We start from the raw sequence: 22,640 nt of genomic DNA, 5'->3' as shown, positions 1-22,640 counted from the left end.
CAGTGCAAAATTCTTAAAGGACTAATATATTGCATGGTATATACACTTTGTATGGTATCTAGAAAGAAAAGTGGAAAAGAATGGGATAGGGACAATCATTGAAGAAATAATGAGAAATCTGAACAACTTAGAGTTTAAAAAACAATGGAATATTCCCATACTATATGCTCACAAAATCCTATGTAAATTAACAAGAAATAACTAATAAAAGAAAAATCACTAACCAACACATAATATACTAAATGTATGAAAAAGTTAAACTAAGAACTAAAAATAAGAATAAGACTAAAAAATCTAGAGGATAATTACTTAGATATAAGAAATCCTCCATAAAATTATACATGAACATTTCATATCAGTTAAACATAATTATGTAGTTTGATATTATATATTCACAATTGTTATTTCAATGTCTAATTAAAATGTTAATATAATTCTAGATTACTTTTTTAGAATATATAGAAAGAAGATGTCAACAAATGAACAGAAACATAAGAAATTCATCACTGACAAATGGGCCTTGCAAAAAATATTAAGGGAGCTGATAATATGAAAAAAAAATCTAATTGGTAAAAGTAGATAGAAAAATGTTACAGTGCATGGTAGGAAAGTTAAAATATTAACCACTAAAGTGAATAATACTTGAGGAACTATAAATGAAGAGTTTCAACTTAAAGAATAAAAAGAACATAAAATCAAAATCTATAGAAGAAAAATGTAAGAAACACAAGAAAGTAGGAACTCAAATGTAACACAAAAGTATGACATTAAGTACAACAAAAGATATGAGATAAATAGGATATTTAATATCTAAAATCAAGTATTAAATGTTATTAATATTTATAACATAATTCTTTTATTATGTATTAATTATATCAAGGGATTAATTGATTAATGTGAGTTAATGACTTAAAATGTAAGAGTTATGACAATTGAAAATAAATTTTAGATTATAAGGCAATATATACTCAAATTAAAAATTTGAGAAACAAGCATAAAAGCAAATGCTTACTCCAAAAAAAAAATCAGGATGGTAATAGGCATATCACAAAACATATATTTCTAGTTTAACAGATAATAAGAGACAAGGATAGATTTTGTATAATATTAAGGGATTGATGTAATAGGGTATTATGCTATTACTATATTGTGACAGTGAAATAGTACCTAAAATAAGTATTATTTAAAAGAATAAAAAGTGTCAATATATTAATACTACTAAGATATGTAATTTTAACTCTTCAGTAGAAATCTACACATTTCAACTAAACGTCGAAGAAACAAGTAAATATCTGTCCTAAGTAATATGGTAGCATGATTGAGTTAAATAGACACGAGACACTTTATCCCCAGTTATGTTTATACTTTTTTTGAAAGAACATGAAACTTTGAGAAAAATCAACCATATTTGAGAATATAAAACAACTATTAGTAAATATATGAAGAGTGAAGAATGTAATTTTATTTTTATTCTGATCAGAAGTATTTAAAATGAGAAAATAACCTCAGAGAGGAAAGCAGTAAAACTGCTTTCTAAGCTTCCTCTACCAGGCTAGAGACAAAATGAAATTTTTTAAAAATTAAAGCTTGAAAAGATAGTACAGAAGCTAAAGTACTTGCCTTGTATATGGCCAATCCTAATTGGAATCTCATACCATGTATAGTTCTCAGGCTCTGCCAGTGGTCATTAAGGAGCACAGAACAAGAAATGGCTCTTGCATATGGCTAAGTGTGAGTGTCCCCATACCATTTGACCCCAATTTTTTTGATGAAAACAGAAGCTATGGAATAGAAAAGTTGTATTAAAAATAAAAATAAAATCACTAGCAAACAACTTAACCATCTAGTAAATATAACTAGAAAGGATAAATAACAAATGAAGCCAAAATTAGTGTAAGGAAGGAAATTTTTATCATCTGAGTGAAAATTAATAAAATAAAGAAAAATAAATTAAACTTATATATTACAGAAAGTAAGAGTTAGTTTTCAGGAAAATAATTTAAAATCATTGTTAGAAGTATCTTTGACAAATCTTCAGCTAAATCCATAAAGATGAAAGGTAATAACCATTTATTGTATTAGAAAAGAAAGAAAACATACCCAGAAATACTTAAAGGAGGCAAACTATTATAAACTTAGTAGGCAAAACTACATACTCAAAAACTTAGAACCCAGAAGAAATGAACTTTCTAATAAATTCCTACCTATTATTGCTCAAATGAGAAGAAACAGAAAATTGGTGCTCATTCATTAAAAGTCTGGAAATTGAAACTGAATTTAAATACATACATATATATATATATATATATATATATATATATATATATATATATATATATATATATAACACCCTGAAACCATAACATCAGCTCCAATATCAAGGGTATTTAAAATAAAGTGAAACAAATAGGACTGTACTGAATTCAAACTTTTTTAGTGCAGAAGAAAATTAAAAAATGCATGAAATGAAATCTTATTAAATGTGAGATATTTTCTTACTGTAACTATTTAGTAAGTGATTATAGTTTATAATAAAAATCTAATAGAACTGGAAAGAGCTAAATAGACAACACAATTTAAAAGAGAGCAGAAAATTTTAATAAGTACTTCTCCAAATACAATATACAACTCTTTAGACAGGTATACCATCACTGTTTATTAGAGACAGAGATTAATCTCATTGTGAAATATCTTGCACTGGCAAGAGAGGTCCACTTCCAAAGCCTAAATTGCAGCTAGTGTGGGTGAGGGTGTAGAGAAAAGGTATCTTCACATAATGCTGGTGATAATGTGGGATTGATCCATTCATTTGGAAAGTGGTATCAACCTTTTCTTTTTTTGAATTCTGAAAAGAAACAACTTTATTATGAACAACCTTGTTACCATGGTGTTTAAATAAAGTAATTTTAAAGAAACATGCTAAGATAATTCCATGATTATGATGGTTGGTCACGGTTACTAGCCTTTCAAGGAGAGAATCCAGAATCATGAAACATAGACAAATAAGGGTAGAAGTCCTTTGTTTTCTTATAGAGCAAGAAAATGTCTCCCCAGTTTTCAGATTAAAAAAACTGAAACCAACAGAGTGAAAATATTTTAATCACAGTCAGAAGAGAGAGAAAGAGAAAGAGAGAGAGAGAGAGAGAGAGAGAGAGAGAGAGAGAGAGAGAGAGAGAGAGAGAGAGAGAGAGAGAGAGAGAGAGAGAGAGAGAGAACAGAATTGTGCTGCAACATTTTCTGAGGTTAATCAGATTCCTTTAATGGGAAGAACACTTCCAGTGTTTCTCTGCCAATGCACCCATGGCCCCCTTTTGGTCTAGCTGAAAAACTAAGGGGAATGCAGAGCTTCTGATATAGGAGAATGAAATACAATGCTAAAACTGGGTACTATCAAATAATGGCAAATAATTCAAATCCTTGATTTGGATTGTAGAATTAATTACCAATCAGTGAGGGCCAGGAGGAATGAAGATTGAACTAGAAGTGATATAGGTACAATGGTAGAGGGACATAGGTACTTTGTTGATATTGGGGTGTAGTAAATTTGTACAACCATGCCATATACAAACAACATTGAAACCATGTCACCTAAACTCTAATTTTAAAACAAGTTTTAAAGAAAGTTAATGTGAATATTATCACCTCTCTAAGGCTCCTTTGCTGTATTTATCACCTATCTGAGATTTCCTGAAGTCTCAAAAATCTGATTTATTCTGGACAAGAACTTTGGGGTGGCTTAATGATTGATTTAGGAGATAATACAATACTAATTTTACAAAATCACCTTTCTTATAACAAGCTTATGTAAAAGAGAGAGAGAAAGAGAGAGAGAGAAGAAAAATGACTGTCATGGGGCTGACAGAAGAAAGAGCAAGGTGGAAGGCAGGAGGAAAATTGGGGAACTTGGTGGCTGGAAATGTGCACTGATGAAGGGACGGTGTATGACTGAAATTCATTCATGAGTAACTTGTAACTGTATCTCTTTGGTATCAACCTTTTCTATAACTTAAAGACACGACTACCCTTTATTCCATCAATTTCACAAACTCCACACCAGAGAGGAACAGCATGATGAAAAAGTCATTCCCAAACCAGTATTTATTTTAGAGTTATTTATAATCACTAGAGTATAAAAGCAGCCTAAGTGCTGGTTGCTAAAGTTGATGTGGTACATTTATACAATGAAATATGAAATCTGGAAGTAAAACAGAGAATCTTGCCATTTGTAGCAAAACAAAGTAACTCTAGGGAATTATATGGAGGTAAATAAGTCAGAAAGAAAAATAGAAGCGTTGGATGATTCCAGTCATCTGAATAAGTAAAGCAGTAAAAATGATGAACAGCCAAAGTAAATATATAAACGAGTGAACACAGACTGATATAACTAGTCAGAAAGGGGAGAATATGGTGGTTGGGAAGGAATCAAAACCCTATATATAAAATTACATATATTATATAATATCATAATACTTCAATAACATAATTTAATACAAATAAATAGCATTTTATAAAAGAAATAGAAAAAAGCAAAAGAGAAATATATAAAACGTAAAACTATGTAAAACTTTTCTCAGTGACATTGTGGTAGGTAGAATCTTTTTTACTTAATATTAGGATAGAAAAAAAAACACAAAAATTCTTATTTCATGTTTCTTCACAGTGTTATATCATACTTATCTCCTTGTTGAATAAAACTATGATGTAGATTGGATTTTCTCTCGAATACTTCACCGACTTACCTAGCCAGGGAAATAAGGTTATTTAAGGTTAACATTCAATGACAAAGTAATTGTGTTTCTTTTAGATTTCCCTTTACATGGATAAAATTTAATAAGCAGCTAAGAGGATAATTAATGGAAAAATAAATTTGACAAGCAAAAAAGGGAAACTTTCACTCAATCCAAAAGGAAAAACAGCCCCAAATTGCCCTACTCTAATGATCTTTATCAAGTGAATAATTGTGGAAGTGAGGCTGTAGTTCAGTGAGTTTGAGAACCAGGAAATGGATATTTTCTGCTGCGTCTCAGTAAGGTTTGCTGCTCCATAAACGTGTATCACCAAATCACAGTTCCATAAATGCCTCCTAGAAAAGCTTTTTCCACACATTTCATAGATCAGATGGATTTAACAAGTATTTATTCAGCTTTTATGATAGAATACTTGATGAACATTTATTTATATGAAAGAAAAGCATCAGGAATATGTTAAATTGCTAAAATCTTTTGTGATGCATCTTCTATAGATATATAATAGAAAACATCCAGATCAGTTTATAGAATTTAACATTTTCCATTAGATGCATTAAAAAATTCTAAAAGAAAAGAAAATACCAAAATTTTATTTAACTTGTTATGTCAAAGATACAATTTCTAGCATATACTTAGTAAAAAAAAAAGATTATAGAGTATTTTTTTAGTTTTTATAATAAAGATTTTTAAGTCTGAACTGTGTTTAATTTCATTTTCTGCACATCTCTCCTTAAATCAACCCTGTTTCGAGTGCTCATACGCCATGAATTCAGAGCCACAGTAATTACTACATCTTGATTTTAGTCTCAGCAAAATATGATGTGAATAAAATCAAATACAATTTTATAACAGTTAGTGGAATACAAATTATTATTTTATTTTTATGTATAAAGGTCTCTAAAAATAATTCTCAAAGAAGTTTCAGAATTATCATTAAGACTTAAGAAATAGAATCTCCAAGTATATGATGCTCTATAAAAATGAAAGACAAGCAGCATTAAATAAGTGTGGTATATGCTTCTTTCTTTAACTTCTCACCATTTACTTATTTATTAAATTTTAAATGCAAAAAATTATTGATTGGGCTTACCAATAGTTTATGATTTGCTTTAACTATTTTCTTAAACAAAATTTACTGTATCCAAATTCATTGAATGCAGGAATTTTCTACTACTCTTTTTTTCTTATTTCAAACACTTTTCTTGCACTTTTCCTATCATGTGCCTGTTTTTGTTTGCTAATTTTTATATAGGATGCACAAATTAAATTTTTCATTATTACCATATACCAGGTGGATGGAACACTAGCATAGCAGTAGGGATGCCTTGCATGCAGCCTACCTGGGTTAGATCCAGGTTTGATTCCCGGCATCCCATATAGACCTCCGAGATTTACAGAGGCGATTTCTGAACTCAGAGTCAGGATTAACTCCCAAATGCCACCGGGTATGGCCCCAAAACAAAACAAACAAACAAAACATATACCAGAATTAAGTTTACCAAAGAAAATTGACTACCAGGGAGGTCATATTTTGAGCAATGCCCACTAGTGGCTCATTTAATTTGTGGACTGCTTAAAGGAAATTATGAGCTGCAGAGAGCTTAACATTTCGAACATTATAGAAGGGCAGTTTTAATACAAGGCATCACCTGAGCATTTGCAAGAAGAATTCTTTTTGGTTTTCTCCGTATTTGTTTTCTACCATCATTTCTAGAAATATAAAATAATTTTCTTTTCTCAATGAATACAAGTCATTATCAGGCACATTGCCAGGCTGAAATCAATAACAACTCAAGGAAAAGCAAATTATACAAGTTCATGAGGTACAGTATAGAAAGAAAGGTAAGTGCTATAAAATAATTGTTGCATATATCCAGGGAATGAGTCCTTGAGTGGAATGCCAAGGCATTCAGCCATCTACTTGTAAAATGGCTAATAAAAAAACACAATTGAGTTCAAACTATGTTCTGTTCATATTACCTTGAACTTTTTTCATCATAAAAGAACTCCAAATTTTTTTAAAGATCAACAATAAAATTTATATATAGTGGCACCCAAAAGTACATGAAATAAGGTCTATTTGTATAAATATTTGGAATAATACTTTTGAAATTACTTATCAATTCATATTGGCTAGTCCTTCATCTTTTGTTTGTTTTATTATGGGCTAAACCAGCCTATTCTTAGGTATTACTTCTGGTCTGAGCTCAGGGATCACTCCTGGTGAATGTGTGACTACTAATTCTGTGTTGGCTGCATGCAAAGCAAGTGCCGACCTGTTTCTACTATCTCTCTGATGATTAGTTATTCCATTACATTTATACCCTAGACATTTTATTTTGTGGATACCTGGAAGCTCATTCCACTAAATATTAATGCATATTTAAATTTTTACTACATATATAAAGTTTATTTTTTCTGAATTAGTGTCCAATGATGTTTCACTATTGAAGATGACAATGATTCCAAATGTCCATGTTCTATGTAATGTTTTCAAGACTGTAAAAATCTTCTAAATTGAATTTTGGAAAATTAAAAAATATTGAGGGATAGATGGGACTATACTAAATCCAGGGAAGTGAAAATTTATCTGAGCCAAAATGTAAACCCCATGTCACTACAATCCTGGAAACAGGATAGAAAAGTGATGGCATAGCATACATGATGGAGTTTTTCTAACAACATGAGCACTTTCTCAGGGACCACAGAAATCATTGTGTTAGTTCTTCTTTGCTTCTTTGCACAAGAACAATTCTTGTCCTAACTAAATTTGCTTTAGAAACATATGCATTATTGTCTGAGCTGTGTCATTAGGAGTTATATGCTTATGACTTGTCATCTGAGGTTAGAAAATCCCTCTTAGTGGTTTGCGTCTATATACATGTCTTCCCCAAGCAGAGGGTAGATGTAATTCATATTCCATTAAAACTTCACAGTAGGTGTAAGTGTAAATAACAATAAAACCAATGTCAATTTTTTAAACCTTTTAATGCCTTTAATTTAGTATAAAATAAATGTATGTCAATAAAATTAAATTAATTTATATGTCAATGATATTTTCTAGAGAAATTACATGACACTTTTATTTTGAAAGTTGTATTATTATAGAATGTTATTGCCACCCTGATAGAGATCATTGCTTTCATAAAGTTAATTTAAGTTCTATCATATAAATTGGTCGCATCTTTTTATATATGGAACTAGGAATTGTTCACATAATTTTGAAGTATTTTCTTCAAAAAATAGATGTGACTGCAGAACAAGTTTTAATTCTTTTCATTTGGCTGATAAAGTTGTTGCACTGGGTAAATAAAACTATTTAGTGCTAATTTTTATTTCTTAGCTAATAGTTCAGATTTTAAAACTCAAACATAGAATGTTCACTAATGTGAACAAACAAAAGTTTAGTGAATTTTATATTTTATATTTGGAATCTTGGAGTTCTATATTATAGTAATCTCTGACTACTAAAATAAATATATGTGGAAACAAAGACGAACTTTCAACTATAATTACCTGCAGTCTCATATTGAAGAAATTCTCTTTATTTCCTTGGCAGTATTAAAGCAGGCTTCTTTGTCATAGGAGTTTCCTTATATTAAATTTTTTTTTTGGTTTTTGGGTCACACCTGGCAGCGCTCAGGGGTTACTCCTGGTTCTATGCTCAGGAATTGCTCCTGGCAAGCTCAAGGGACCATATGGGAAACCTGGATTTGATCCACCGTCATTCTACATGCAAGGCAAATATTCTACCTCCATACTATCTCTCCTGCCCCTCCTTATATTAATTTTTAAGTGTAACTTGACCTTTGAGTTTAACATTTAATTCAGTATAAATTGGGACTGAATATAGAAATGAAGTTCAGTTCAGTGGAAGAGCAATTTTCTTTTGTTGTTATATGAGGTCCCATGAATCCATTCTTCATTCTACCATCACCAAAATAAAATCAAAAGACACAGGTTCAACAGAGATTCTTGTCTGGAACCTCTGCACTAGAGACCACACACAGCAAAACATAAGCAGAACACCTGACTTTAACAAAATTATAAGCTATATGATTCTGTCAGAATAAATATTTTTGAAAACATACAGAAACATATATATTTATAAAATATGAACATAGATAATTTATTGTAATTCTGTTCATTTCTGGTAGATTTTCAGTATTACAAAATAACAAGAGCAAGTTCTTATATCTTTAGAACAGAAGTGCACAATAATTCAACAATTGAAGTTAATTTTTAAAGTAGAAAGAAAAACAATAAATATACACTGAAACAAGAGATAAAATATGCAGAGATCTAAATCTAGCATTAGTTTAAATATAGACTATTTACTTAGAAGTAACTGTAGATTTAGCTGAATTTTAATGTTATTCTACTTCAAGTAGGAGGACTGTAGAGTAGCAGTGAATTTTGAATGGTTTGGAGAAGTATTGGATATGAAAAAAATGTTGATCTTTAATTTTATTGAAGCACAGAGAGTGTATTAACAATGCTATCAGTATCTTTCTTCTCTAACATATACAAAGTTGATGAGGAAAAACCTATTGCTTTATGGTTTCAATGTCTTGAAAAGTCTTCAGTAAAGTTTAGTGCTTTTGTTACATATTTAAGACAGCTGTAAAATTAAATTATATAATTGAAAAGGGGGAATGTTGATAAGACTTTGCATATATGGAGTTATTCTTATTGCTCTTTAAAAATAATATTTGTGTGAGTCTTTGTGTTCTTTATTTTGGGGACATTTTAATATATAAGGATGGTGCCTTCATATTTATATTGGATGATTAATCCTCTTTATTTTTTCTTATACATGTTTTCTTACTATCATACTTAAAAGATTATGTCTGAATTATCTTATCAAATTCACAGATATGTTTTTAGGGGGTGGACCACATCCAGCAGCGCTAAGGGGTTACATTAGGCTCTGCACTCAGAAATTGCTACTGGCAGGGTTGGGGGATCATATGTGGTATCATACAGGGGATCCAATTCAGATCGGTCCTGGGTCAGCTGCACACAAGGCAAATGCGTACCTGTTGTGCTATCACTCTGGCCTTCACAGATTGGTTTTATACATGTTTCAACTGTTACATATTACATGGCTTATATTAAAATGGTTTCATCACCATTTTAAAAAGGAAGAGGATTATACAGTAAAACGCCTATCTTACACAAAGCCAAATGGAGTTCAATCCCTGGCACCATATATGATTCCCCAAACACTTGATGGAATGTTTCCTGAGCTCAGAATCAAGAGTGAGCTCTGAACATGGTGGGTATGCTTAACCACCCCCACCCACTTATTTAGGTAGGTCTTTTGTTTTTGTTTTTGTTTGTTCTTTAGGGCTGGGAATATGATTCAAAGAAGTGTAGCTCAGGTCTTACATTTGAAAGTCTTCAATTTCTGCCAAGAACACAATACAATCATCTCCTAATACCCTTGAACACCTGCAAAGTAGCCTGGAATTCCCTTGCACTGCCAATCTAGAGCGAGTATCTTTTAGTGTTGTCACTGCTGGGCCAAATACTGGGCTACCTAGCACATTGGGAGTCATCTAATTTTATATTTCTTTTTGTTCAGTTGGTTGATTTTGGGGCCACACCTGGCAACCCTCGGGTGTTACTCCTGGCTCTGTACTCAAAAATGACTCCTGACAGGCCGGGGAAAGGGCATATGGGTTGCTGAACACAGTTTGGCCACATACAAGGAAAATGTCCTACATGCTGTGTACTCGCTTCAGCCCCTAATTTTGTTTTAATTCTCTAATCATGGATTTATATCAAGGCAAAACATTCTAATTTCACTTTTCCACCAGGCATAAATAAAATATAAATGAGAGTGAGAATGTTCTAGTGGTTGTACTAGCAACTCTACTGAACAATTTGTTTGCTCTTGTTGCTTGAGTACTTTTTATTTTAAATAATAAAATCTCTTTATATGATTTACATATTTTTTCTCTTTGAGAATCTAGCAAGCTTTAAGACAAGTTGAATATCCATTGGAAATCTCTTATATTTGTGACTGTCCTTTCAAATTACATAGACATATTAAAGGGAAGAATACAGTGCTCTTCTGGTTTAAATTTTATACCACTGAAATCATATGGTTTCTCTCCCTAAAATCAAATAACTTAGGCCATAGCACTGAATTGCCCAGTTAGTAGAAATTTTCTGGAAGGGTAATCAGTGCTTCTTGAGCAACCACTTTGTATATGTTTGCATGTGTATATACAGATATATATATATGTATATATATATATATATTAATCCTCTAAAATATTCTGACTCATACTCCTCATAACACAACTGGGTTATTAAATGAAAAGCAATGGAACTATAAAGTTGAACAGCAAAGGGGCAGGGGGAAAATATAGTGACAAGAAACAACACAAAATTCAATAACTCATTAGGTTTTTGATCTAGTCAAGTCCATGGATCAAACATCCCAGGAAACCATGGAAACAGGAAAAATAATTTAGTCACGGGGTACTTCACAGAGGATTTTTAGGCTGCTAAAAATATTCTCAAAAATATTTCATGAACAAACTGAAAAACAAATTCAAGGATTTAAATTCTAAATTATCAGATCACTCAGGAACATTTTAAATTCTAAATTATCAGATCACTCAGGAACATTTTCAAAAGCTATCTTCAGAAACTAACAATCCTTTGACTGTATTTAAAATCATACAATTTTTATGCAATATAAAATTGTTATTTGTCCTGAATGTTTTAATTCATAGGACATTAAAGTTGAAGACTAGTGCTTTTATATTCCTCTTGTTTTCTCTTTGCAATGCAATAACTCTAAATTTCAGTTTCCTTGAATACTATTTAATGGTATTTGTATAAGCTAGTAAAGAACTATGTGAAAAGTAATGTTAGGAGCCATTTACAGATAGCAAAGGAATTAAAAATTACATTTTAAAATAATATTATATGTAATCACTTATTTTGCTACATTTATTCTTCTCACATTGAATTTTTCTACATTAAAGTACATTTATATTTTTATATTTCTGGAGAGTATTTCAAAAGACTAGCTTCTAGCTTACATGTATATTTTTAGTGAAACAAAATAGTTTTTACTGAAATTCTCATACAAAGTGTAAAAAGAGAGAAATATGTGTTCAAGAAAAAACAGAGACAGCTCCAGAGTATAAAATGCTATTACATTTTTTTAACTCTTCAAGGTAATGGATGGAAAAAATCAAAGAGTGGTTATAACAGTTGACTTTTGTATAGTTGTTTATTGAAAAATTTCAAAATCTATTATGACATTCTCCTTCATGGCATATTTATGATATATTTGTAAACTGACATCACACAAAGTAATTAGAATGAGTGGTAATAAGTAAATACAACATTTATTTCCCAGGTCAAGCCTCTATATCACATTGTAGTGCATTTGTGATTCTCACTGACCACTGATGTCAAATTCATATACTACAGCAGTTTAATACTGCTTAAGCTGCCTAAAATCTAGCCCTCCCTAAAATAAAAAACTCACTGCTGACTTTGTACTGGCACTAAGCTGAGAACAGAAATGAGAAAGCATGCCACATGCTTACTGAAAGGTAAGTATACTAGAATATATATATCTCTTATAGCTGAAATGCTATGTATGCAAAAGGAGCCCATTGAAACTTGTAAATTATGTCTAACAATTTAAAACTTAAATATTGGTCAGTTCCTGACATTGATCTAATTCTGTGAGAATTTGGATCAAATACTTTTACCAACATATTTTTATTATTTTTCTGTTTTACAAGTTATCATTTAGAAAAATTTCAGTCTTAGTGTATTGAAAAATAGCAGGTGCACTGGTAAGAGGTTTGGTGCTAGAATGGTTTATGCACAAATCCTCACCATTGGCAATTTTGTAAACAATGCTGTCTAAACTAAAATTTTAAAAATATTACTAATATTGGGGCCAGAGCAGTAGTGCAGCGGTAGGGTGTTTGCCTTGTTTGCAGATGACCTAGGATGGACTATCAACCAATGCCCGGCATCCCATATGATCCCCCAAGCTAGGAGCGATTTCTGAGCACATAGCCAGAGTAACCCCTATGTGTCACCGGGTGTGTCCCCATAACCAATATATATACACCACAGCAGTAAGCTGTTTGTCTTGCATACAGACAACTGGGGACAGATGCAGGTTCAATCCTTGGCATCACATATGGTCCCCTAAGTGTGCCAAGAGAAACTCCTGAGCAAACCAGGTAAGGTCCAAAAAAATCCATTTTAATGTTTATGTTTTTAATTTCTATATTTATGCACCATGGCTACAAAGGTTTTCCTTTTTGGGTTTTGGTCATACATTATACACTACACCATCCTTCACCAGTGCACACTTCCTTTAACTCATGTCTTCCATCTCACACACACACAAACACACACACACACACACACTCATACTACAACCATCACCACCACTATCAGCACAACCACCACCTTGGTTTAGGGGAGGCAATTTGCTTCTCTTTTTCACTCTCTTTCTCTCTCCTGTTTAATGCTGTGATTTGTACTGTTGTCAATAGAGTGATGCCTTGTATGTCACTTCCTCCCTGTTCAACACAGAATTCCTGTTGAGTGTGATGAATAATATCATTGTCTTAGTAGATCCTTTAATGTTCTTTTTTTATATATATTTTTTTTTTTGGTTTTTGGGCCACACCCGGTGACACTCACAGGTAACTCCTGACTAGGTGCTTAGAAATCGCCCTTGGCTAGAGAAGACCATATGTGACATCAGGGGATCTAACTGAAGCTCTGTGCAAGGCAAATACCCTACCTCTTGCACCACCTCTTCATCCCTGATCATTCTTTATTCCACTACTGTTTGTGTCAAGCTTCCTGCCTTGGGATGGACCTCCTGATCTTTATCTCTATTGTCTCTAAATTTTGTGACCATACTATCTCTTGTTTTTCTTATATTCTACAAATGAGTAAAATTAATTTATGCCTACCCCTTTTCATTGGCTCATTTCACTCACCATAATAATTTTCATGTCCATTCATGTATAAGGAAATTGTATTTCTCATAATGGCTTCATTGTATTCCATAGTGTAGATATATTACAGTTTCTTCTGCCATTCATCTGTTATCTAGTACCTGGTTGTTTCCAGACACTGACTATTGTAACTAGTGCTACAATGAACATAGGAGTGCAGCAGGTATTATGTTTTTGTGTTTCTGGGTCATATCCTTAGGAATGTAATGCTGGATCATATGGAAATTCAATTTCAAGGATTTTGAAGAATTTTCATATTGCTTTTCAAAAAATCTGAGCCAGTCTGCATTCCCACCAGAAGAGAATGAGAGTCTCTTTTTCTCACATCCATGCCAGCACTGTTTTTCCTTTTCTCTTTCCTTTTCTTTTTTGTTTTGTTTTTTTGGGGGCCACACCCAGTGACGCTCATGGGTTACGCCTGGCTATGTGCTCAGAAATTGCTCCTGGCTTAGTGTCTATATGGGATGCTGGGGATTGAACTGCGGTCCGTCCTAGTTCATCCACATGCAAGGCAAATGCTTACCATTGTGCCACCACTCTGGCCTCTTTTTTACATTTTTTCTTTTTCTTCATTTATTTTCATTTTTTATTTTTCCCCTTCTTTTCTTGTGATTCATACTACTCTGTAATGTGAGATGATATCTCATTGTTGTTTTGATTTACCCCCTGATGAATAGTGATGTGGAACATTTTTTCATGTGCCTTTTGATGGCCATCTGCATTTCTTTGATAAATGTCTGTTCATTTCTTCTCCCCATTCTTGGATGGGACTAGTTGTTCTTTTTCTTTGTGAAGTTCTTTCAATTCTTGTATATCTCAGCTCTTAACACCTTATCTGATGAATATTGAGTGAATAGTTTCTCCCATTTATGAGTAGTCGTTTTTATCTTAGTCACTATTCCCTTTGCAGTGCAGAAGCTTCCAGTTTAATGTAGTCAAATTTGTTTATTGTTGCTTTCACTTGTTTGGCCAATGATATTTCATTTTTAAAGATGCCTTTAGCTTCAAAGTCATGGAGTGTTATGTTATACCTCTATTTTTTACTGTGTACCTTATAGTTATAAGTTGAAATCTAGGTCTTTAATCCATTTCAATTTACCTCTTTACCTGGTGTGTGATGAGTTCTTCTCCTCCTTCTCCTCCTTCTCCTCCTCCTTCTTCTTCTTCTCCTTCTTCTTCTCCTTCTTCTACTTCTTCCTCTTCTTCCTCTTTTCTTCCTCCTCTTCTTCCTCTTCTTCTTCCTCTTCTTCTTCCTCTTCTTCCTCTTCTTCTTCCTCTTCTTCTTCCTCTTTTCTTTCTCTTCTTCTTCTTCCTCTTCTCCTTCTTCTTCCTCTTCTTCCTCTTCTTCCTCTTTTCTTCCTCTTCTTCTTCCTCTTTTCTTCTTCTTCTTCTTCTTCTTCTTCTTCTTCTTCTTCTTCTTCTTCTTCTTCTTCTTCTTCTTCTTCTTCTTCTTCTTCTTCTTCTTCTTCTTCTTCTTCTTCTTCTTCTTCTTCTTCTTCTTCTTCTTCTTCTTCTTCTTCTTCTTCTTCATGTAGTTCACCATTCTTCCAAGCACCACTTCTTGAAGAGGCTTTTGTTACTCCATGTTGTATTTTGGGGCCTGCATAATAGTACAGTGAGTAGGGCCTTAGTCTCGCACACAGCTGACCTGGATTCAATCCCCAACATCCCATATGGTCCCCAGAGTCCTTGGGGAATGATTTCTCAGTACAAAGCCAGGAGTAACTTCTGAGTGCCCCCCTTTTATATATTATTTTATTCTAACAGAACCATGTAACTTGAACCATTTGTTCTACCTCACAAATTGGAGTAGAAATAATGGGGGTAGGGTACCAAGATCAAACAGTCATATGAACATCAAGTAGAAATAAAAAATGATCAGACCTAAACACCAAATGCAAAGCCAATGACAACAGAATCAATACTCAATCTACAATAAGCTAGACACAGAGGGGATCACTTATACTAGCAGCCCGGGAGGCAAAGAAGGGGGATGTGGGATGCATGCTGGGAACAGGGGTGGAGGGAGGACAACTTTGATTTTGAGAATACCCCTGATTCAATGTAATTCTGTACCTAAAATATTACTGTGAAAAAGATGTAATCCACTGTGGAAAAAATAAAAATAAACATTTCTCAAAAAACAAAAAACAAAAAACCAAAGAAACAGAAAAAAAAGAAAGAAAATTATGGGCCAGATCGGTAGCACAAATGGTAGGGTGTTTGCCTTACATGTGCTGACCTAGGATGGTCCACATTTCAATTCCCAATCATCCCATATGGTCTTCCAAGCCAGAAGCGATTTCAGAGCACATAGTCAGGAGTAACCGCTGAGCATTACCAGGTGTGGCCCACAAACACAAAACAAAACAAAACAAGAAAGTAAATTATATATCAAATAGAAACATATGGGACTAAAATTATTTTAGACATACAGTTATTACACAATTTAAGAATGAAATTATTTTAGACATACAGTTATTACACTAATTTAAGAACAAAAGTTGTAAAAGAAAATACTATTTTATATTATATATTTATATACTATATTATATATATTTAATATATAAATATTATTTATCAATATTTTTATAAATTATAAGAGGTTTGATTTATTTAGTTTCTCAAAAATTCAAATACAGCGAGTTATGTTACTTGTTCTGCATGCATCTATCTAAGTTTAATCATCAGACAGCCAATATGGTCCCCTAAACAACTCTAGAAGTGAATCCTGAGCATAAAACCAGTAGTAAGTCCTGAGTACAGATATGTGTTGCTCCCATATTTTTAAAAATTGAAACACAAATTATAATATATTGGTGTTTATTAATGAAACAAAATCCACAAGTAAAAACATTCCTTAACATATTTAAAAAGTATTGGTGTCTCCTGAACTTTGAAGTTTTGTTCTTAGCATACAGACAATGCAAAAATATTACTAATAAAAAGCTATGTGTATATGAGGCTGGAGCCATAGGACAGTAGGTAGGGCATTTGCTTTGCTTATAGCTGATTCAGTGGTTAGGAGTAACCTAAATACTGAACAAGTTCATCAATCTAAAAGTAATCAAAGTCACCTTGGTAATATACCCTTGTATATCTTTGTTAGAAAGAAATCACTAGTGAGTTATACATTTCATATGCATTTAATTTATTCAATTCTGAATTATAGCACATTAGTTTAAGAAAATTATGTTAATTTTATCTTGTAGTTTATAATATACACACAGATTTTCCCTCAAAAGATTCTATAAATGGGAACAAATATATAGCTTAAAGTGGTGCACTCCATGCCTAGGATGTATAATATCTTGAGTTTATCTCTAGCACTGCATGACATTTCTCCACCAGTAAACATGACCCTGGTGGACCCTGAGTAATATCAAGCCTGAGAAATGCACTGAAATTTAGGCCCACGACACAGGGGTTAATAGAGTCATGTTCCCTATTAAAAAGCAGATTGGGCATATGCACAGACATAGAGATGAAGACAGAAATGTTACATGTAAATTATATATATATATATATATATATATATATATATATATATATATATATATAATTATATATTAAAGATAAATAAAAATTTAGGGATATTTTATATTTAAAATATTGGCTTTTTCTCCAACTGATTATATTATTTTCTACATTCAATATTTACTACCTGGATAGAAAATATCAACGGATTTATAGTCATATAGGACGTAGTTTTTTGGGTTATTGTTTGTTTGTTTGTTTTTCGGCCACATCCGCCAATGCTCAAGGATTACTCCTAGTTATGCACTCAGAAATTAACCCTGTCTTGGGGGAATATATGGGACACAGGGCCTCGAACTCCGGTCTGTCCTAGGCTAGCAGAAAAAAGGCAGATGCCTTATAGCTTGTGCCACACCACTTCAGCTCCAGAACATAGCTTTTAATCCAACCTATGTTTTAAAACATAGCTATTTATAATCATCCATTATTCTTATGAAAAACAAATGTAAAGCACAGTATACATATATACTTTCAATCAAACTGACTGTGGCAATTTATGTCTCAAGTTCAAGGTGACTTCTAAGAGCATAGTGGGTATATGATGAGGGAGCATTATCATTGTGCTACTTTTTTTTTTTTTTGTATTCCTTTTATGCTCAGGAACATGTTGCATTTACATCCATGCAGAGAAACAGTTTGTCACCTGACATCTAAGTAGAAATTAGTTTGTTTTAACTACATGGTAGAACTGAAGTCTATAGCATTAAAAACAAAAAAGTGTCTTGGGTCATCAGTTTACAACTTGATGAAGACAGAATTGCATCTTCCTCAATTATCTTTTAGTAAAAGTTAATTCATCTTGATATGGAACTGACCCATTAGATGCTTGTTAATTTTCCTTAATATGATTGGACAAATCTTTGTTTTTCATTGCTTTGAAAAGCATAAACCATGATTTGGAATTGTTTTTAGCAATTTAGACATTGGAAACAGAGATATTTTTTTCTTTTTTTTTATCAAGGATCAGAAAAGAGAGAAAAGAAAAAATTCTAGTAAACTAAAAAAAAATAATGAAGGAAAAGATTCATAAGATGTGTCATGTCAGGCTAAGTGTTCTTGATATTCATCTCAGTTACTGCTGAGCTAGCCTGTCTGTCTTAGATATTTGCAAAGCTGCCAACACTTGCTTAGCTCCATTTCCAAACAAATAAAATCCAACGGAGTCATAATTTATACTCAATATGCTTATTATGGCCATTGGCTATGTTCAATAACTTGAAGTAGATTCTCTGTGAAGTGGCGAGATTTGCTCCTGGCAAATAAATGTCAAGTAGTAGTGGCATAATGTCTCTATTCGGCTGCATTTTATCAGTCTTCTACACGTCTGATACTTTCTTCACTACTTCCAACTGCTCATTTTTCTCTTTTTCCTTCCATTTGTCCTCATTTTTATAAAAATGTTTCTGAGTAGTTGAAGGATGATACCTTATAAGTTCTAAAAATATACTAGCCAGTTCCAGTCACAAATGTCAGTTGAATAGTAAAGGAAGAAAGCTTTTATATATTTTCAGTATATTCCAATAATTTTATTTATTTAGGTATAAAATATAGCCTGCATTTACATCTGTGGAAACTCACAGAATTGATTTATTGTTTATTTTATAAAATATTTTATTTTACAATCATGGCCCCAGACTCCTTATATGTGTGATTATTTACACACATGTATAATTCATTGAGGTAAATTGGTTTATAAGAGTGTAAATGTGTATGTTTAGGGGTAGAAGTTACGACCTAACATCCGCAGCCAAAGTATCATTTTTCCACATAGTCTATAGCGTCTTTCCTATCTAGTGCTTCTTTTATCCTCCAATCACTTTAACACAGATAGTTATGTCGTTGGAGGTTAGTTTCTATTGCACATTGATTCTTCTCAGGATTCTTTTTTTTAAATAAATTATTTTATTTAGATACCATATATTACATAGTTGCTCATTACACATTTATCCTAGGATCAATGCCACCATCACTGTACAATTTCTTTAATTATACCTAGATATTTTACCATTATACCCAGATTCCAACTTTGGCAGGCAAAAAATAATATATTTTAAATTGCTTGATTACAGGTAAATGGTAATGAAATTATATTTCTAAAATACAATTATAAATGAAACGTATTGCTTTTCACAATGAGTTATTAAGTCATTGTCAGAAGATTTGCTAAGTGATTTGTTGTTTGTTGATTTTCTTCTTTATAACATAGCATTTAAGTGTAAGTTCATTGAGCATTTTTGCCTTTCATCTTTTGACATATATATATATATACATATATATATCACATATGTAACAGTTATATCAGCCACAACATTTCTATCTATTGTTGACCATGTACTATTTGTCAGGTTTGGGTTATTGGAATATATTTGAGTGTGCATTTGTCATTTTGTTAATTTTGTGTGTGTGTGTGTGTACCTTTAGGACATAAAACTATGAAGTAAAGTCCAACATCAAATGGTAATTTTTTTTTTTTTTTTTTTTTTTTTTTATTTTCAGTTTTATTATAAAAATGTACACACAAAGATTGTCATAGTCATTTCTTGGCTCTACTTGCATTCAGTACTTGCTCTTGAGCAGCCTTCTTTGCTTTTACCATCTCAACAAGTTCCTTGTATCGTTTCATGCAGTCCTTCTTTGTTCGGCCAGGCACTGCTTCTGCTATTTTTTCCCATCTTTCAGGTGTATTTACTGGGTATGTTTTCAAAGCTTGTTCCAAAAGTTTCTGTTCTTCTGTTGTCCAAGGGGTGAAATCTGTGCAAGGGCCTTCAAATCTTTCTGAAGGTGCTGCATTGTCTGCTTGAGGCACCACTCCATGTTCTTTCTTAAATTTATCAAACGCCTTTTTGTTTATGTCATCTTTTTGATGAGGGTCAAGTTTTTGAAGACTCTTTGCTTTGCTAATAACATCTTTGGCAGTTCTTTTGACTCCAGAAGAAGAATGTATGTTCATGTAATTAGCGATTACTTCCCATCTTGAATTTGTTCCAGCAGGGAAGAGATTCACAGCTTTAATTAGTAATTGCAGATCATCCTCTGACCAGTTTTTATTGCCAATTCCACCACCGCCAGTTGATTTCTCTGCATTTTTAGATGCTTGACGCATACGAGCCTCAGCTTCCTCTTTTTCTTTTCTAATTTCCTCATTGATTTCTTCTATCTGTTTTTCCAAAGCAGCCTTTCCTACTTCTTTTGTACAGGATGTGAGTGTTTCATTCAAGCACTGTAAACTTGCTAATTCTAGTCGATCACATAGTTTTTCCACTTCTTCCATCATTTTAACCCGTTCTGCTTCATTGTCAGAAAAGTGATTCCAAGTCTTACATGAGTTCCGAAGTTTTTGTCTTTCCTTTTTAATGGCTTTTTTCTGAATATCTTTTTCTTTTTTTGCCAGTAAGGCTTGTTGTCTAACTTCCTCTTCTTCTTTTTCCTTAGCTAATCGAGCCGCTTCTAATTCAGCTTGTCTTTGTTTTTCTTTAGCTTCCTGCTCCTTCCGTTTTGCATCTGCTTTTGCTTTCTTTTCTGCCTCCTTCTTGGCTTTTTCTTCTTCTTTAAATTTCTTTATCCTTGGATCACAGCTATATGCATTATCAACTAATGTTCTTATTCTGTTCATTTCTTCTTTCTTTCTTTGTGCCCTTGTTGCTCTGTTCTGTTTTTCAATCCATCTCCGCTCATCACGACATTCTGCTTTTTCTTTTTCTTCTTCATCTAAGTAAGAAAATTCTCTCCAAGAATCAAAATTATACCAGAAAGAATAAAATGCATCTACATCTTCAAATGATGAATTCATATCACCAAGTTTAGGCACATTTTTTTTATTTGACCATCTGGAATTTCTTTCAAACACCGAGGAAAACACTTCAAAGAAATTGTCCTTCGCTTCACTTTTAGATGGAACGGAGTTATCAAAGGTAGGGTCTACACTATTGAATGCGCGTCTTTTCACTGGATCTGATAACATTTCATAAGCTTTTGTTATGCAAGTAAAATAGTCATTATCACCTTCTTTAATTGGTTCACCAGCTGCTTTCCTTTTGTCTGGATGATGTTTTAAAACCATTGCTTTATGGGCAGCTTTGATTTGTCTCTGTGTAGCTTTGTATCGTACGTGGCCAAGTCCAAGTACTGCATAATGATCCTGATTCTTCCAGTCTTTGGGATCAAGTGTTTTCAGCATGGGAAATTCTTCTAACTGCAATTCTTCATCTTCTGATTCCTCTGACAACTCTTTCTTATCCTCCAGTTCCTGAAAAGAGGTGGAAGCATTTCTGTTTCTCCTCTTTACAAAAGCTTCAAACCATCTTCCCACAGGTTCAACTTGACAGAGTGTTGAGGCGGAGGTCAGCGCGCGGGCGACGGCGGTGGCCTGGCCGTCCGCGGCGCTGGGCAGGAACAGCATGACGGCGGCGGGCGGGCCGGCCCCGCGGGGCAGCCGCTGGCGTCCCGAACCCCGCGCAGGGCGCTCGGCGCTCCCGGCTCGAGTCCGATCGGGCCGCGCGGGGCTCGCTCGCGCCTGGGCTGGCCGACGTCCCCGAGCCCTCAAATGGTAATTTTTATTTAATGTTTGAAAAATCTCCAAATACTCTCTTCAGCTGCTGAACCAGTTTGCATATGCTGTTTATCATCTTTGATATCTCACTCTCACTGGTGTGAGAAAAAAATTCATTGACATTTCTATTTTTATTTCCCTGATAATCAGTGTTGTTAAGTATTTTTTCCAAGTGTGTTTGATCATCTGTATGTCTTTTTTGGAGAAGTGTCTATACAGCATTTCCTCCCAATTTTGGACGACATTATTTTTTGTTTTTGCTGACTTTTGTGAAATTTCTATATTTCTGATATTTGCATTTTGGAATAAGTGTGGCATATAAATACTTTCTCCAATTTAGTAGGCTGTCCTTTTGTTTAAATCATTATATATTTGTGATTCAGAAGCTTTTGACATAATGTGCTACCATTAGATTAGCATTGCTTTTGTTTTGTTTCCTTACCAATGAATTTGAATTAAATGAAGAAACAAATGAAGGAAAATAATCTTGACTTAAAATATGCCATAATGCTATAGTGATAAAAATAAAACTGTAATATTCAAACAAAGGACATTTGGAAAAATGGAATAGAATTGAGAGATTACATGGAAAGCCTTTATGAATAAGGATAAATCATTTTCTAAAAAGGATCCTAAAGTGGTCAGTCTCTTACAGAAATGAAGTTGGAGGAACATAGAGTAGTACAGTAAATAAGGTGTTTCCTTGCAACACAGCTGACTCCAATATAATTTCCAGCTCCCTTTATGGTTCCTTGAACCCTCCAGATGTTAACTCTGAGCACA

At 33.0% G+C, this 22,640-nt stretch overlaps 2 protein-coding genes across 2 annotated transcripts in view; one reads left to right on the top strand and one right to left on the bottom strand.

Annotated features, from left to right (window-relative positions):
• The window catches only part of LRRTM4 (leucine rich repeat transmembrane neuronal 4), an 822,236-nt gene that overhangs the window by 366,178 nt on the left and 433,418 nt on the right, over positions 1-22,640 (top strand). The gene's annotated exons all lie outside the window — the stretch shown is intronic.
• LOC126024421 (dnaJ homolog subfamily C member 2) lies at positions 19,770-21,834 on the bottom strand. Its single transcript, XM_049784840.1, has one exon. The coding sequence runs from the start codon at positions 21,705-21,707 to the stop codon at positions 19,842-19,844; it is 1,866 nt and encodes a 621-aa protein (XP_049640797.1). The 5' UTR covers positions 21,708-21,834; the 3' UTR covers positions 19,770-19,841.

The sequence above is a fragment of the Suncus etruscus genome, chromosome 12 (genome assembly GCF_024139225.1).
Source record: "Suncus etruscus isolate mSunEtr1 chromosome 12, mSunEtr1.pri.cur, whole genome shotgun sequence".
NCBI classification, from domain to species: Eukaryota; Metazoa; Chordata; class Mammalia; order Eulipotyphla; family Soricidae; genus Suncus; species Suncus etruscus.
This window is presented reverse-complemented; position numbering and strand designations above follow the sequence as displayed.

Coding starts and splice junctions, on each gene's coding strand:
- LOC126024421 (XM_049784840.1), bottom strand. CDS start 21,707: ATGCTGTTCCTGCCCAGCGCCGCGGACGGCCAGGCCACCGCCGTCGCC.